General features: G+C 39.0%; 1 protein-coding gene across 2 annotated transcripts in view; it reads right to left on the reverse strand.

Annotated features, from left to right (window-relative positions):
- Positions 1-7,428: 7,428 nt before the first annotated feature.
- Positions 7,429-18,519, reverse strand: part of NT5DC1 (5'-nucleotidase domain containing 1) — a 131,284-nt gene continuing 120,193 nt past the window's right edge. Inside the window, exon 11 of one of the 2 annotated variants that reach the window (XM_030446971.1) lies at positions 7,429-10,189. In XM_030446971.1, coding sequence (XP_030302831.1) covers positions 10,082-10,189 — 108 coding nt within the window. In that variant the 3' untranslated portion in view covers positions 7,429-10,081. The remainder of the gene's footprint in view (positions 10,190-18,519) is intronic. The other variant, XM_030446969.1, reaches the window with a different exon arrangement.

Here is an 18,519-nt window from a genome sequence, read left to right on the forward strand (position 1 = left end):
CTCATACATCACATGCCTTATTTTTCACTGGCCTTTATGGCAGAGTAATATTACCAGTATTACCAGGAACATGAAATGTCTGGTGTATGTGTGACTGAACCAAATGTATGTGGGAAATGTTGCCCTTTTCCAACAATGACAGTTTTGGTGTTTTCTTTTTAGGTCACACAAACAGAAATCACTGTCTTAAACACCAAAGTGTCCAGTGCATGTTTTAAAAAACATCTGCTACATTAGAGTCACTGTGAGCAGCCAGCTCTTGGTTACAAGGTTTTGATAACATCTATTCTTCTTTCCCCATTATAGTAAGTGATATTTAGGAAGTGAAAACTTCCAAGAAATGCCTGATGTATATCTGGCTCCAGGGAAGGGAAACACACTTCTTTTTCCTGTTGTATTGATGAGCTGGGTCATGAGAATGTGAAGAGGGAGTAAGCTTCTGTTGCTGTGCTAGGGCAAGTAAGAAAGGAAAGCAGCAAGGCTGCATGAAGCCAGTTGCTGAAGGAGACAAGTGTCTGCTGAGGCTTCATACATTTTAAAGCCTTTGATTCTCACTTGGTTGGAAGCAGGGCAATGTTTCCTTTTTCTTTGTGACTGCAGATGTTATCCTAAAGAGGGAAGCTGTATGTAATTCAGTCTGTTCCACATACACAACCTTGCTGATCCTCTCTTTTTTTCTGCCTAGACTATGCAACACCTTATTTATTTATTTAAATTATTTTTGCTCAACATGGGTTTTTGTTTTTAGTACCTCCCTATCACTGAAATTCTGTTGTCTGGCCAATCTGTTTGGTCTCTAATTTCCATTTAAGAGGCACTTCTACTTCTGTCTTTAAGAGAGAAAACTCTTCAAAATAAAGAGAGAAAAATACAAAATTCTCTGAATTCTTTCACTAATTCTCCAAAACAACTGATTTTTTAATGACTGTAACCCTTGTGCTCCCTTTGTCTTTTGTGTCCAGCTGTGATCATTTCTATCTCAGCATTGTGAGCTGAAACCTTCAGGACAAAAGTGTTAGGCCAGTCTCCTCTTGTAGCTGAACTGCAGAACTGCAAACCTGGATACTTGCATAATGTTCACCCTCCCCTCCTTGATCTGGACTGCTCTGCCCAACCCTTCCCCCTGGTCTTTATTAGTGCCACATGAAGGCATCTGTAATTTTTAAAACTTCTACCAGTTCCTTGCCTCATATGGGGAAATGTTGGATATCTCCCCTTTTCCAGCCAGGGTGTGGACCAAACAGTGTCCTAACTTTGTTGTTGTTCCTACTACATCCTTCACATTTACGAGAGTGTTGCATGATTCATACCATTTACTACTTGGGGATTTGGGGCTCTGGCTCATTTTGCAGACGATGGGCAGAAATAGTCTCCAGAACTAGGTAATGAAAATGAGCGTCCTGAAATCAGCCCTGAGAATCAGAAACAATTGGAAATCTGGAAATCTTGTCTAGGCTCGTTAGGATACTTTTCTGGCTGGGGCACATTTAGTGGTGCAGAGCAATTTCTCTCAAAGGAAGAGCTAGCCAGTTGCTTCCTACGGGTCTGTCAGGTGCCAGATATATTTATGAGGCTGGAAGCATGAGTTAGTGCAACAAATGCTCCTGCCTGCCTTTGTCTGCTTCTATGTCTCAGCCACAGATTCATTTTTTTATTCTCCTGCACTGTAGCAGCCAAAGTATCTGAAGGGTAGCTGGAAGGGTAAAGCACTAGGTTTAGGTTGTTAGTTGTTTAGGTTTCCTAAACAGTTCCTTTTTGTATGTAAATGGGAAATCTTTCTCTGCTTTACATTTCCTTTCTTTCCTTCTTTCTTGCTTGCACCATATGTTCAGCCTGGTTTAGCCGGAGGCCAGGAGACAGAAAGTCAGATGAGAAAAAAATTCCTGCAGATTTCTTATGAGTGAGAGCTTCAGCACCAGCAGCCTCCTGAGTGAAGACAGATTCATGGTATCGTAGATGTGTCAGGGAGACAGCAGCCATAAAGCAGGTATATAGGTACTTACTGAGAAACACCAAAAAAGACCTGGATCCAATAAAAAATTATGTAGATCATCTGATGGGTGCCTTTCAACAGCAGAATCCATTATGCAAGCAGGACAGTATAATTTTTATTGCTTTTACAGTACTGTAGACATTATCTGGGTTTTGGTTTATCTCCTTCTAGCAGATGTCATGTTCCCTACCTGCCCTGCTGCTTCTTTAGCACTTACCCTTTCTTTTCTCTTAGGATGCTGAGAACTGGTTGGAGTCAGGGGGCACCCAGAAGCACGTGGCTTTTAATTCGTATGAACTGGTTGTTACTTTATGTTCTCAAATGTGAGACCTTTCTCAACATGTCAACATCTTTCCTTCCAGATTTCTGCAATGTTACAGACTGAGCAGTCTTCCCCTGGGGAGCAGAAAACATTAATGCTCATACTGAGAGAAACCTTCTAAAGATGGAGTTGGTCAGAGATCCCTGAGAGCTGATTGCCACAATCTCCCTGTCTGCCTGCCAGATATGTTGCAATAATGTTTTCCATTTGTGACACACTTTTTTCAGGGAACAGCATTTTTAATGCTGGAATCCACCTATTTTATGGAGTCACTTGGAATGTAGAAAGCCAAGCAGAAAACTAAACAACTGCTGGAATCTGTGAAAATACCAACAATTTTCTTACTTATCCCTGCCCCCAGTTCTTGTGTTTCATGCTACCATGTCTTTCTCTTCCTCCTGACACTAGAGATGTGTAAAGAGGCATCTTAGAGTCTGTATTGGAAGCTGTTGCTGACTCCATTTCTTTTTGTAACCATCTCACACTGATTTGCTGCATCCTAGTTGCAGCAAATGGGATATCAGCAGATGGGATATCAGCTCAAACACAGACATTAAAAATTATTTTTCACTTAAAGATAATGCTTATCTGTGCAGCACTAGAGGATACAATAGCAACCAGCTCTGTACACCTGATTCTGAAGCAATGGTGCTCACCAGCTGGCTGCTCTGGAAGTCATGCCTGTTCCCTGCAGACATCTGCATCTCTGCCTTAGCTTTAGAGGCTTCACGAGTTTGTTGAACTAGTGGTTGTTGTATGTATTGTTCTTGGTTTTTTTGGGCACTCTTGTTGCATTTTTCAGGGTTCCCTGTAACCGCCTTTTGATCGTTCACTCATACACACCTCTGTATTCTGGGGTGACATTGCACTACACAGCAGTGGTTCCTAAATGTATACATGTGAGTCTACATTTGTACATACATACAAATGCTTTTCCAGTTAATTTTAGTAATATCTATCTAACAGTGGCCATATTGATAGTTAATGGATCTATTTTCTTAATTTAATGTATTTGTTTTCAGGTTACAATATTTTTATTTGTAATTTCTAATTTTTGTGTATTTTTTGTACTGTTCGAAGTAACTCCAAGTCCTGTGCAGCAGCAGGGGAAAGGTTAGAGGAAAGAGGAAAACTCTGCACAACAGACATATTTTGGTAATTAGCATGTACTCTAATATATGTAAACTCTGTTCCCTGATACCTCTAGCCATCTACTGTCCTGTGGGGCTCTTAATGTCATCTTATGCTAACTCTTGACCTTACCCTCCTTGAGCTTCATCTAGACTCCATTTTCTGTCACCTTTCTGCTACCTATCTTGAGATAGCCTTACTGCCTTAGAGTGCTTACTTTATTAAACTGAGTTTATTAAAACCCCACACTTCCTATGAAATGCAGACAACTCACTCATTCCCATTCATGGGTTCCCATGTCATGAGAGCCTAGCCCTTAATTACTGCCTGTTCACGTGTGGATATATTTAGGCATCCGTGGAACTTTTTATGAGCAGTTTTAAGTTAGAAAACAAAGATACGAGTTCACTGCTGCTATGTTCCTTTTTGCCACATTTACAATGGCATCTTCTTTCTCTGGGTTAATATAGTTTCCAGGCTGCTGAGCAACTGGGAGTACCCATTTAAATTCTCAGTGCTGGCTGAAGTTCCAGGGAGTGGTTTAGCAAGAAACGGCAATTCTTAGGTATTATTTTAAGATATAGCAAGATATACATTGGTATATTCACCTGTAATTTTACTCATGAGAAATGGTGAAGCCTTTAAAAATTAATCCTTAAAATGTAAAATTATCAGGCACATGGAGCCACGATTTTCGGAGCTGCTTTTGTGTTGCAACAGAACAAGGTCTATTGAAAATTAATGGACTTGTTTTCCTAAAATATACCCTGCAAATACTACCCTCATAAATTTTGGACAAGAACATCAATTTTTTTTTCCTTCTGTATACAGTCTAAGTTCATGATTTTCTTCATTCTTAAAAGGAACATAAGTTCTTCAATCATGTAAGAGGAAATTAAACCGAGTGTTTAAATGTTTGTACTCAACATTTAGCAGTCAATTAAAAACTAGAAATACCTTTCTGGCTGGCAGAATCTGCTTTGCCTGGGACAGCAGGGCTGTGGTGGGTACAGTGCAGACAGCTATTCCATTTCTGCTGCCATTTTGTGTCTTTCACTCTTAATTTGCAAAAAGAGCTGGAAGGCAAAACAATGTTTTGAAGTGGCCGTGATGGTTTCTCACCCCCGTGCAAGTATTTAGAAGTCATTATGACCATGTGTGAGAGAACTACGCGTGCACTCTGGCAGCCTGAGTGGGAAGCACGAGGGATTTTTAGCACAGTTCTGATTAAATCTGTTCAGCTGCAGCAGGGGCAGAAGTTAGATGCGGTGCTTCAGATGTTTGCCCTTCTGTGAACTGTGATCTGGCCAGCTGCAAAAACCTCTGTGGTCTTACCATGCTTGAAAGAGAACTGTTGTGGGTGCCTACCTCCCACTGGAAAGATTTCCCTTATACCTTTGTTCTGTATTTGAGAAAATGATCAGCCCATGCTGACCACAGGACTGGTCCACTGACCTGTGGATAGGAATCTGCAGTTTGCCATCTAAGGATGCTGGCAAGCTTTTTGAGCTGGAAATCTCTGAGTCTGTGAAACTTCCTGGATTCCATCTTATTTTGGCCCTAATCCAGGCTCTATTTTGAAGTTAAGCATTTCTATTTATAATGCTTAAGGAAAAAGCAGGATTTGTTTCTTGCATCAAAAGCATTCAGAAGAAAATCTCTACTTTTTATATGTTTGTTTTATTTTTTTTTCCTCTCCTATGACTCACCAAGGAGGCTTGATGTTCCACTTACTCAGAATTGAAGAAAACAAAATTACAGGCAACTGGATTTATAATGGGATTGATCTTTTTCCCTGGGGGGCTCTGGATCAGCTACATGCCTGCTGGAAGGGATGGTTCTTGGGCAGCTGTAAACAAGAGACGTCTGTGAGTACAGCATTACACCACCACAACTGGCACTCTCTGCAGAGATCAAGTTCCTGTAGTTCAGCAGTGTGCTTTCCCTCCTACATCTGATGCTGTGCTTCAGCTGAGGTACTCCCTGCCTCCAAGCATGTGTACAGAAAGAGGCATATTCTGTTTGAAAAGTCAGCTACTCAGATGCACCAGAAAACTTGTCTTGCTCCATCCATGGAGCTGAGGAGCAGCAGGCTGCCCCATGCTGTTCTCCCCTGCCAGGGAAATTGGAAGCAACATCTCCCTATCAGGTCCCTGGCTGTATGGTGTAACATGTGAGGCTTTTACATTTATTTATTTATTATTTTTTGCACAGAAGATACTTTATTTCTAAACTTGACTTTCTGAGGAACTCTACCTTAAGACATTAAGGTTGTATAGAGAAGCGTGTTTTACTCTCAGTGCCTTTTTTGTTCCCTGTGGTGGCAAAAGAAGGTTGACATGGAAGCTCAGACATTGCCTTCTCTCTGTTGTCGTCCCTCTGCTATGATGTATATTCTTACACTCTGCCATAATATGCCTTGCTATGATTTAATGCATACTAGACTCATGAAGGAATGACTTAAAGGTAAAGCTACAATATTTAGTTAGTATCTGATGGATAAGTTACGGACTTCTCAAACAAGGCCACTGTCAGAAATGTAAAGGCACATCTCTCCTGACAGCAGGAAAGATATGATAAAATGGTAAAAAATGGTATATTGTCTTGGATAGCTAGAAAATAAAACTGCATATATAGGAAAGAGAATCACTCCCAGGCTAAGTTTGAAAGTATTAATTTTGCTAAGGAATAGGTGTTGCCTCTCTCTCCTGGCAAGAAAAAAAAATTGAAATTCCTATAGGAGAATGACTGTTTCTCAGGAAAACACAAGTGAACAGTTTTGATTTAAAGCAATCACACAATAAACCAGCTTTTACTAAAGGTTACATGGTTAGCAACCTGGTTTTAGCCAGATCTGATCCAGAGTGCACTAGAGCCAAGACTTGGACCTGGGCCAGACCTTATTTTCAAACAAAGATCAGTGTTGTGTATTGTGTGTGGTAGATGATTTTCTACATCCTATTTTATGATACAGTAACAGATCTGTAATCTCCAATTTACCATTGTTGCCATTTCTTCAATTTCTAATCCTAATTTCTATCCATCAAAAAGATTGCTAAATACCCTAAAGCTGGCAAAATGGAAGGACATGGTAGGCATAGTTTTCACTGATCATAGTGAACTGGTCATAGTGTTTTCAATTGTTACAGCAAGCTGCTGCCAGAAAACTTCACAGTAGGCAACTTGATCAGGGCTAAAGGTTATTGGAACACAGATAACTTTTGGAGAATTATAGGACATTGCAGGGGACAGGTGAGAGCAGTGATTATGCAGAATCTCAAGCCCTAGGACACTGGAGGACCAGTCCATCCATCCTGCCTGGAGCTCTTCTGCATCCCAAAAGATCTGCCCATCACAAATCTCTGCACAAACTCCCTCTTTCATGTTACTGTTTCTCTGTTTTATAGAAGTCTGTTCCTTGTGTAGGCTGCACAATGCCTGGTAGCTGTTCACACAGATTTAAACCAGTTTTGGGAGCGCTGGTTCCTGCTGCTTATCAAAAGATAATTTTCCCCTGGCAATGTCCTTCAGAATCACTCCAGCAGTGCTGCACTATCACACACCTGGGACTCACGTTATCTGGAGAGCCCCAGCAGCCTGGGGAAGCAGCAGCCTCAGAAAGACCAGAGTCCAGCAGTGCCCAGATATAAGATATCTGCATTTGTTTATTTAATTTTTACTCACTGGGGACTGAGAAACCTTTCTTTAGTTTCCAGGAATGAGCCCTGTTCAGGAAACACTTGAACACAGCTCTGCTTCGCATCCAAGTTGACTTCCTTATAGATATTAAAGGTATTAATTTGTGCTAGTGTTTGGTTGATTTATACATCTTTCATTCTTGAGAAGGTCAAGTTTTGCTTTATTCAAGGCTGTAGCATGATACTCTCCTTGCACTGCTTCATGATGGCCTTGTTGCCCTTCTTTTCTTTTTGCTGCTCGTATTAAAAGTAAATTCAGAGACCATAAATTTTCTTTGGAAGTAAATTCTCTTTATTTTAAAATTCAGACACATCTGCTTTATACCAAAACAGACGCCAAAAGAGACTTCATTGTCATCTCTGGTTTTAAGCAAAACTGTGGCTTTCAGGGCTATATAACCAGACACAGTGATTTTAATGAATCTTTACAACTTTATGTCTCCCTGCTGACACTCAAGATAGTTTTGCAGACACTAATGCAGTATTTCTGCCAATGGACTCTCACAACAGAATCCAAGAAATTTCAGAGATTACCAAAATAAAAAAGAAGAAAAAAAAGGAAGAGAAATAAGGAGCAGTAAGCAAAGATGGTGTCTTTACAGTGTCACATTAAATATGTCCAGCTCTCTAGCAATTTTATACCATGTGCATTTCTTCTCCCTGGTCCACACACAACATCCATTTCAAAGAACTTTCCAAATGGCAGTTCTGATGGCCCTCCTGAAGCTCCTCTATTGTCAACCTCTGCTTTGTAATAAGACTTGTATTATTTTCAGAGATTCCTGAATACGAAAACTCTTGTAAGAGATTTCACTGTAACTCTGGTTTCTGGGCAAATGCTTGAATTATTTTTCCTAAATCTTCCTGCAGCACATGGTGGCACATGGAGTCATACTTGTAGCAACCTTCTTTTAACTACTTCTTTCTCTGCTGCTGTGTGGTCCTTCCAGCAGCAAGTACAAATGGCTTTGTCAGAGAAGGTACCATGACCTCTGAGCTGAGCAAGCCTGTGTATGTATTTGTTCTGGGGAGTTTTGTGTTCAGGCTGTCATTAGAATCTGTCACCTTTTCGTTAAAAAAATATTACTGCTTCTCCACTGGCACACCAGGAATCAAGGATTCACGTGATTTTCATTCCCATTTTCATTAATTCAGTTTTAATTAATTTTCTTTTAGAAAGCAAGAAAAAAAATCCCTTATCTATAAAAATCAGCTCCAAATTCAGAACAACAAAAGCATGAGATCACACAGTATTGGTTTGGACTACAAGCTAGAAATTATATGAAGAGGATTACTTGATTCAGATTAGAATTTCAAATGATGCTGTAATCAGGGATCTGAGATTTTAATCTGGGTATCTCTGCTTAATACAAATCATACCCTCATCATGATCTAGACTGGCTGCCTAAGACATTGATGCTAATCTAAAAATTTCAAAATAAACTGAATTATTGAAGAATATTGACCTTCTGAAGTCAAATATTTGCAGTCTACAGTTTATGAGGAGAACAGCACTTTCATTTTGTTTTCTCATCCACCTTGTTTGAAGGAAAGTTTCCCTCATTTATTTTATGTTTACCTTTCAAAAAAAATGCTTAATGTTAAACTGGAAACGTTGTGTATTACTTGTAATTATACTGGATTACAAGGATAAAGGTAGCAAAAAAAGTACAGAAACAAAAGATGGTGACTCTGAAATGGGGTGGAATGGTCCTCATTCCTGATTGTGACACAAAGTATTTTAACTGGTGAAGCATCACAAATATGGTGAGCTGTGACAACACAAGTTAAGTGTTAACACAAGTTAAATCCACTCTGATAATTTCTAGGCCTAAGAAAGAAAATCTTTTTCATGAAACAAGAAAACAAAAATTCTTTCTTTTTCTTTTTTTAATCATTCTTTAAACTTTGAGAGAAATATATCCAAAATTTTGTCATTCTACTGTGACAAAACTGCTGACTAAATGATTATCTTTGATGTATTTTTGCATCTGCTACCCTGCATTAATTACTGAAGGCTCCCTGTCCAAAGGCTGGAGAATGGGTCTTTGGAACTGAATGCATAGAGAACAGGATGCCTGGTTGCTTAAATTAGCCTATGAGAAAGAATGCATTCACCTCAGGTCTTCTGTCTTGTTTCTCCTCTGTACTCTATGCAGCTTGGTGCTAAATCCTTCCTGCCCTTGGAAGGATTTTGCAGAGAGGTGGAGAATGCAGGTTTGAATCCACTCAGGCTGCAAAGGGAACTGTACACTGCTTTTCCTCCTTCTGCAGAAGAGCTCTGAATCTTGAGGTATCAAAGACTAAAGGAGAAAAAGGCATGGAGGCAACCTCACTGTTGAGTAGTGGTTTAGGCACTTTCAGGAATAGGAAGCGCGTGTCAAAGGCTTTCAGGACTGTCAGTCTGCATTTAGCTGCCTAAATCCCATTCAAATCTCTTTTTGGGTACAATGCATCTTTCTCTTTGGGCCTCTGTCTTTCTGTATCTCCCAAAACAGTTACAGTGAGAGAATAAATACTGATCTACAAGTTACTCTAAACGAAGTGTGGTTGAGGGTCTGGTTCGTGTCTTCCCTGGGGCTCATAGTAGCTTCACCTTAAATTTTCACATCCTTGAAAAAGTAGGATGTAACTTAGGATAAGTTATTACTAATACACTTCTTGTGGAGTATTTGGGCAATGAATGGAAAAAGCCAATAGCACTTTGTGAAAGATAGTGGTGGGCAGAAGATTTAGAGAGAAGGATGCATTGCTTACCTGCGCTGGCTGGTCTAGAGCAACAAGTGAAACATGAGTCTACCCTGGAATCTGCTTTAATCCATCCATCATTCTATTTTATGAAGAATCACACAGCATTTTCACCAACTAGCATTTGATAGCAGTTTAAGTAAGGACCACAAGGTCATTTAAGGAAAAAGCCAACAACCTATTTCATAGTCACTGACTCCTCCTTTGGCAGCAGTGCTCTTGGAGGGCTTGGATAGTACCCGGCAGTTGCTGAGCTATTTGAGGAAAATCGCGTAAATCTATAATCCAGTGGCAAATCTGAAAGACAGAAACATACCACATCTGATTAGCATTGCAGTCCATATCACATAAAAAATAAGCCTGTGGATTACTATTATCCACAAGCCCTTGAGCTGTTTGTTCACCAGCTTTAGAACTCAATCAGATTGGTGATTACATATTTGTTTGACATCTTCAGCAATCCAAGAAATTGACTTTCAGAGTTTACTCACCTGCAGTAAAGGGTATACAGTTCCATGATGGCTTAAATAATGCTGGTCACAGAAGATGATTAAACTAATTTTTAAAATTTTACAAAAATCTTAAAATCTTCAATGAGCCTAGATGGAATTTTGCCACTAAAGCATTTCAAAGGTCATTCTTCAATTCATCACCTTTCTTTTTATCGCAGCAGTCTACTCATAAATCTATTTTTATTTTTTTTTGGCTATTATAGCAAGATTCCACAAAGACACCTACTCTTGCAGTCCAGTGTTAACAACATCATTTTGTACAAAGCATTCTTAGAGATTTCCATTTGCAACTTGGCGTACTCATCACTCTCAGTCTGTAAATAACACTGAATGCATTAAAATAGCTCTGAACAGTCAAAGCTTTCTTTTCTCTAGCTTTTTAAAAAAAGTCTTTTCTGCCAGCAGTGACGTCCCCACCCTCACAGCCAGAAAACTGATACTTCCTATGCTCACCTCCTATTCAAAGTTCAAGATACAAAGTTAAAAAACGCACAAATAAAACTTCATTCAAGTAACAATTACCCTTCCAATAAATGAAAAAAAAACCCACAACAAAAAAAGCTTTGCTCCTTTCCAAGTTGACTCTTTAGAACCAAAGCAAAGCATAAAAACTACTGCTCAGCTCATCTGAATTATAATTGGTTATAATTGACAACTTTTCTCATTTAATTTGCAGTCAATTTGGGGTGGTGATACCTTGTCACTATATGCTACAATATTTTTTTTTTTGTAATGCTCAGCAGCTTTTGTGAAACAGAAAACCATGATCTTAGCAGTTTCAGCACAAACAGGAAGTCCAGGTCTATCTGATGAGGGATTCAGAGGCAGGCAGCAGGCCAGCATCCAGGTCTGCAGCTTTAAAACCATGTTAAACACAACTAAAGCAACCAAACTGGTGTTTAGAGCTAGCTGAAAAATCAGCTAGAGGCTGGAATAAAGCATGGAAGTGAGCTTTACTTCATGAAGTGGGTTGCTTCAGCTGGTTAAAGAAGTCCATTTTCTCATTTTGTCTGAGTCAGGGGAATCTCTGGAGCCCGTTCTGAGCAGAGCAGAAGAGGCAGATGTTTTTCTAGTCTGCCCAGTGGATTTACTGTCTGCTGAGTCCATTTATGACAGCTCTGTATAAAACAAAGGTTTCCAAAACAACAAATAATAATAAAAAATAAAATTAGTATTTCTGAATATCTTCATGAGCTATAAAAATGAAATGCCATACAGTTACTTTTATATAAAAGCTTTCACTAGCTTTTTAATCTAGCAGTCGGGAGTGTCCCAAGAGTAGTTTAATGAAAGAGCACCACAAATGGGGCTGAGTTGCTGCAGAGTGGCTTAGGCTGAAGAAAATAAAAATCAATTGGATCAAAATAGTAATATTATTGCTCTTTCTCCATAAACTAGCTTGACTCAATCTGCTTAAACACCAAACACTCTCTACATACAATGCAAAAGACGGCAAAAGAGAATGATCACCTTTTTTCCATATTCAAATGCTGATCTATAAGTTTAAATATTGTTTTTGACTAAGCAAGTGTGCTTTGGAAGATGATCAGAAGGTATCCCTACGTAAAAATGTTGCCCAAGGCATCACTGAAAGAAAGTTGCATGAAGCAGTACTGTTCTTCACCCTTTATGCAGATATTTTGTATCACAACATACTAAAATTCTTCTTTTTTTATTTATTTTTCCCCATCAATGATTTCATTTCCTGCATCTGCTTTGCCTGTGTGTGTGTGATATTTATGAGAAAGCTTTGGGCTGATCCAGGAAGGTGTACTTTAGAATCTTGGTCGCTATGAGTTAACACACTATGAAGAGGAAAGGGCAAGCATACAAGGAAAGAGAAGGGAAGATTTTTTTACTGGGGGAATGCAAAATATGTGAATAAATAAAAAAACAGAAAAAGTGATAGATGATGATTGTTCATTTACACTAAGTTCATTTAGACTAAGTTCTCTGAAAACTTTGCAACTTAAAATAAATCACAGCTGCCCTGGACTGCAAAGGTATCATGAGAGCTGTACGGCAAAGCTCAATCCAACTTCTTTTCATGTAAATGGCAATCTTATCACTGGGTCCAGCAACACTGGCTCATCAACCAAGAACAATACTACAGGCCTGGAGTTTGCCCTCTAGACATAGCAGCAGTTCATTTCATATCTGGTCCTGTTCCATATTATCACCGATGACACAGAGAAAAAGTAAGCAGCTCTGTTTTGCTAAACCAAAATGCTTGCACAGGCCACAGCTTGATGCAAAAGCATGCAAAAATAAGATACAGTATTTGATAATAAAGCTGGTCTCAGGAAAAAAAATTGCTTATTTCCAAGTTGTTAGTTTTCCTGGTGTTTTTGATAGTAAACTTTTCCAGGTTCTGCTGCCCTGCATGCTAACAGCTGCTGCTGTTGTGGCAGACCCTTGCATCTTGGCATCTACTTCTCACCTCACCTTGACAGGGAGTCATAAATTAGGGAGCGGACAGATAACCAGCCCTATTTGAGATATAGTCCTAAGCTACATGGATAATGAATTCAGCACAGAAGTCATCCAATATTGCCACTACTCTAAAAAAACCCTACAACTAAACAGCTTGAGGCTGGAAGAATGAACTGGCTGTCTCTACCCAATTGCTTGAGGATGACAATCCTGGAATTTTTCTATCATACTTAGGTACTCATTTTGTTCCCAAGACAAATAGAACATTCACTTTCAGAGCCAAAGACTCCTAGAAGTCAGACATAGAGAATCTCAAGGTCTATGTCCCTTTCTAGATCTACAGGAATGTTAGTTTTTAAATGCATCCCCTCGAACTTCCATCCCATTCATTTTTTTGGTCCCACACCAGAGCCTGAGGCCAAGTGAGCGATGAAAACCAGTTTCCTTTGCAGTGACCATTCAGCATTAGCTTGTGTAGCCCTCATGGGTTATATGACTGAAGTCAGACACAGGACTTTTGCCCTGCCTTGCCTTGCTTGCAGGACTCCAGCAGCCCTGGTGTAAATAAAATGGCAATAACAATAACAATGTTGGAACAGTAACCATTGCCAGTTACTTTTTTCCATTTATCTAGATATTAAGTGACATTTGTTACAACATTGTGCCCTGATGATTGTGTATAAATACACAATATAGGTGTTACAGATGGATTTATTTTATAGTTATATTAAATTGACATCATCTTAGTCTCTGTGTGCTGTTCAGTTAGCTTAAGCAAACTAAATGAAATCCACAAGCTTTTATCAGAAGAAAAATTAGAGTTCTAGCCACAAGGAAACAAAAGGAAACCACAAGAAGAAGGGAAAACGTAATATTCTCGATGAGTGATCAGGAAAATATTTGAGCAACTGAATGGAAGACAGTTATAATCTAATCCAGACACAGGCCTGCTCAATGCTCACATCTAATCCCTTTTTGAGATACCCTTGAACAAAACAATACATTAAACAAATATAATCTTAAGTAAGGCCTTTAGATTGAAGGCATTTTGCTTTCAATTACAAGCACAGTCCAAGACTGAAACAGATTTCTCCCAGAGTACACATCAGAAGTGTCAGGAATCGTTCTGCAGTATTGACCAAGGAAAGCAAAGCCAGCATTTTTTAATCATGACACCACAGCAGCATCTCTGGGATGAGCACAAAGCCCTGCAGAAGGCAGAACTCCCCTCCCCACTCTGAGGTCTGCTCCCTGCCAGTCAATGGGCCTGCAGCCAGATGCTTCATAAACCTCCTAGTAAACAGCAGGGTTGTGTTCTTAAGTGAATCCAAATATACCCTCCAAATTTCACCAAGGAAAAGGCACAGGGAGAAAAACTAAAACTTCATTAGCAATACCCAGATTTTTACTTGAAATATCATGAAACTGCTTTAATTGTGGCAAATCTCACAAAAACACCAACAGAGCTCTATCTTACAACTCGGCATCCAGGTGGTACAATTACAGGGGCAGATCATCAGCCAGTATTAATTCTATTGCTTTCACAGGAATTCCAGTAATTTACATTGTCTTAGAAGCTTTGCCATAAATCTTTCCTGGTATTTCAAAGCCGTGGTTGAGGAAAAAAAGGAAAATAATAATTCCTTAATGGTAACAATTTCTAATAATAATTTCTTAACAGTAGAGGAAGCACATCTGGTGCAGGGGAGCTCACATATTTGGCTGTGCTGTAGAGTGACCTGACTTCTCCATTTACAGGCGAACTGTAACAAGTGTTTTGGGTTTTTTTTTAATATTAAATGCTTTTATCTCCTAACCTACTTGTGTGTTATAACAGTTAAAGCAGCACTTGCAGCAAGAGCTCAGAATGTGAGGAAGAGTTCTAGAAGCAAGAAGAAAAAAAAAAAATGTGGTCACAAGTAGACTCCTCTGATAGCAGTTATTTTTAGCAAAACTTCTAAGGTTGATTTTCCTAAACAGGAGGAGGTCAGATGTTTGCTGTACTAAAGCGAAGCTCCTGAAACAGAGAAGTCAGCATGAGGAAAGTGTTCCTTTGATAAATTACACGAAAGTCCTTGATTGCCACACACTACAACAACTCAAAAGTTAGAGGAGGAGGGAATCAGTGCAGTGTTGTATGGGAAAGGGGGGGACTTGTCACTATCAGTATGCTCTACAGGAGGAATTTGCTAAAACTTCTGAGTTTGGATGTAGTTGGTGATACGAGCTAGTGCAGTTTATTCCTGGGCATTCAGAAATAAATACTAAAAGTAACTTCAGTTAAAGTACAGGTTTGCTGCTTTAATTGCATCAGCACAAGTATTTTGCCAGCTCAGGGGTATTGGTTGGAGATGATGCCTGCAGGTCTGCCAGTAGACATTTGTAGCATGAGCCTGGCCTTAGGGAGAGCTTCACAGCCACTGGAGGTTATTGCTGGTTATTCTTCTGCCATATCTAGCATGGAAGATAGTGACACTGAAGAAAAAAGTGGCAAACTGTGGGGAGACGTGGAGCAGTAGCTTCACTATCAGGGTTTTACAGAGAAGTGAGTGCCCGGGAGATGGAAAGATTGTCCCATTGTGGCTGTTGCAATGGCCAGTGGCCTACAGTGTCACCTCAATTATCTTGGGAGTGAAAATTCACACTGCTTTGGGTCTATCCTATGGCCAAGGGACTGCTGAGCCCACCCTGAACAAAACAGCTCTGTATAAGGCTTGCAATAAACATTGCAATAAACTGACAGAGTCTGCAGCAAAGGATTTAGATATTCCTCTGCTGTTTTGTGTTTATGTGAGAAAACTCATTATTGGTATGTGAGGGAAATTTCTTTTATTGTTGTATTAGTTTAAATGGTGATTTTTCAAAATCCTTTGAGAAAATAGCACTGTCTGGTTCTTTGCTTGATCTGTGACTGATCAAAAGAAAATATCAGAGTATAATATTTTAAAGTATTTAGATGAAGACTTAATCTAAAAAAAATCTTAAGAGAATGCCAAGATCCTACTAGCAGGTGTTAGTACTCCAAGGTTCTGTTAATTAATTTCTGACTGAATGACTCATCCTGGATCTGAGGGTGATGGGAAGGGCTTCTGAGGTAAGTTGAAGAAGTTATCCTGAAAACGAGAAGGTTGCCTGTTGTTGGAGATGACAGGCATTTCTGACTGATTAAGAAATGGTTGCCTTTTGAGACTGTGAAGGAGCTATATTAAGGTAAAGGCAGTGTTGATGTGTCCCTTAACTTAAGTTTGGAGGTAAACTCATCAAGATCAACCTTACCCTCCAAACTCAGGTTAATGTTGTCACATTCCTTCTTCTTGTAAAATAAATGTTTTCTTTTCCTGTTTTTCCCTCTGGATGGGTGACAAACATCGCTTACCTTAAGGTAAAAGCCACACACAGGCACGCATTAAGGTTTTAAGCAGTGAAGACAAAGCCTGCACTGTTTTGTGTGTTACTATCTCAATCCAGAGGGAATATGTTAGGCACCAATCCAGAGTACATAAATGCTTACAGCAATTTTTTTTTTGGGTACATCTGAGATTACTTATGTGAAATTACAGCCTGGTCAAAGAAATATTTTCAGTAATTGGTGACCTACCTATTTTTACTGTTTTTCACACTCAAAAATTATCTACACTCTGTATTACTACCAGTGTTTTTAGAGCAGCAATCTAAACCCACCCCAGAAGCCTGCGATCTAGTCAAAACCCAATTATGGCTTTAATTACAGCCTACAAATGAAATTATGCTGCCTGAGTTGAAGGATAACTTTAAAGCAGAAACAACTGAGTGGTGCCCCCTTTCTTAATGAGTTGCTCATGAGTTCTCCCTTTAATCTTTCAGAGGTGGCTGTACTTTGACATCTCAAAGAGCAGAATAACGATGGAAGGAACATTTCTGTCAGCTATTGGATAGGAAGTAATCTTTTGGGTTCTGCATGATTTGACACGACCTTCAGGGGTACAAGTCAATACACCTTCCTGAAGGAGGCAAGAAAGTCTGAACAAATTGTAATGTACTGAAAGCTGTCCTTTCTGTGTTGAAAATTACTACCAAGTAGTCAAATCCTTTGGGAAAGCTGGGGTCTCAGATCCTTTGAGAAATAACTGGGACCTGAAGACTTTTTACAAGCTAGTTCTGATTTACTGAGTAATAATTTGTTACGGTTGAAATGTAGTTTATTGCTCGCTTCATTTGTAGTTTGCAGCTGAAAAAATAAATGCATTATATTTGTCTGTTGTGTTGAGTATGTTTTTCTTCCTCTTAAATGAAGAAGATTGAAACTAGTTTCCTGGAACAGATGAATCAGGTTTAAATTATCTGATGCTTTAAATTTATATGAAGAGCAAGATGCTGCTAATATGTTCAGAAAAGGTACCTTCTCTTTGGTCAATTATCTTTAGTATCTGATTTTTTTATTTGCATCAAAACCTCAGAACCAGAAAACTTCAGAAATGTTCCTGATCTGTATGTATATGATTGTTTACCAAATGTAAAACTAAGTTTCTTAAATTAAAAGTTACAATATAAAAAATGGAGCTCTTTGCTCTTTCAGTAGCTAACAACTATTATTTATGGCAGCTCAAGCTAAGCCCCACAGCATTCTAAAATCTCAAAGCATTTTGATAAAAGCAAGGTTATAAGTAAGGTGTTAAATATAAAAGGTTGCTACTAATTAACAAGTAATGTATCGTATAAATAGTTCTATATGTTTAAGGAAATTATATGCTATTATTTTATTATTTGAATAAGTAAGAGCACATAAGTATCACTCTAATTACAGGAAATTCTAATTTAATTTTAATAGGAGCTGGATATCAACGAAAAACAAGAACTAATTCATTAAAACATGGGGGGATCTTTTTTTTTCATTTCAGTAATAATTATGAATGCTACTGCTCAGGTTATAGAAGTGAGTATATGATGGCTACATGCTTAGTAAAATTAATTCTTCTGTCGTAATCATTGATTCTTCAAGGCTATTCACCTTTAAAATGCATGTTGAAAAAAGAGTGTGAGGTTTACAATTTGTAGTTGATCTGTGTTGGGCAGACTCATGTATCTATGATCCACATGTTGCCAGTTCTGGTGCCTCAGCCACAGCTGCCTTGGGCTTTCCATTGTGCAGATAATTTGCAGCTTTAAGTAGAAACATGAACTGCTTTGCCATGGTTCACTGGCAATTTTATCATTATATTTATTCAGCAAGCAGGCTGACAAATCAAAGTCCCATAGAAAGTGCCAGGGTAGAGATCTGCAGGCATCTTTAGAGACAGCTTTGGTGTATTGTAAAAGATTTTTCTCTTGTACTAGCTAATTGAAATAACAATAAAACACGTAGAAAACCTATGCATCCACATGGGTAAAGCATGGTAAGACTTCCAGCATGTAGGATTTTAAAAAAATGCATTATGCTCACTCATGACACCAGCTTGGTTATCAAACCTCCAAAGTGTGAAATGAGTTCAGTCTCCATAAAACATTTACATTTGTATTAATTCTCCTCTGAAATGGGCCCCTTCTGGGGGTCTCTTCAGCTTGGAGAAGAGGAGAATGAGGGGTGACCTCATCAGTGTTTGTCTATACATAAAAGGAGAGAGCCAGGAGGATGGTTCCAGGCTCTTCTCAGTTATGCCCAATGATAGGACAAGAGGCACTGGATATAAGCTGGAAAATAGGAGG

Source organism: Calypte anna, chromosome 3 (genome assembly GCF_003957555.1).
Source record: "Calypte anna isolate BGI_N300 chromosome 3, bCalAnn1_v1.p, whole genome shotgun sequence".
NCBI lineage: Eukaryota > Metazoa > Chordata > Aves > Apodiformes > Trochilidae > Calypte > Calypte anna.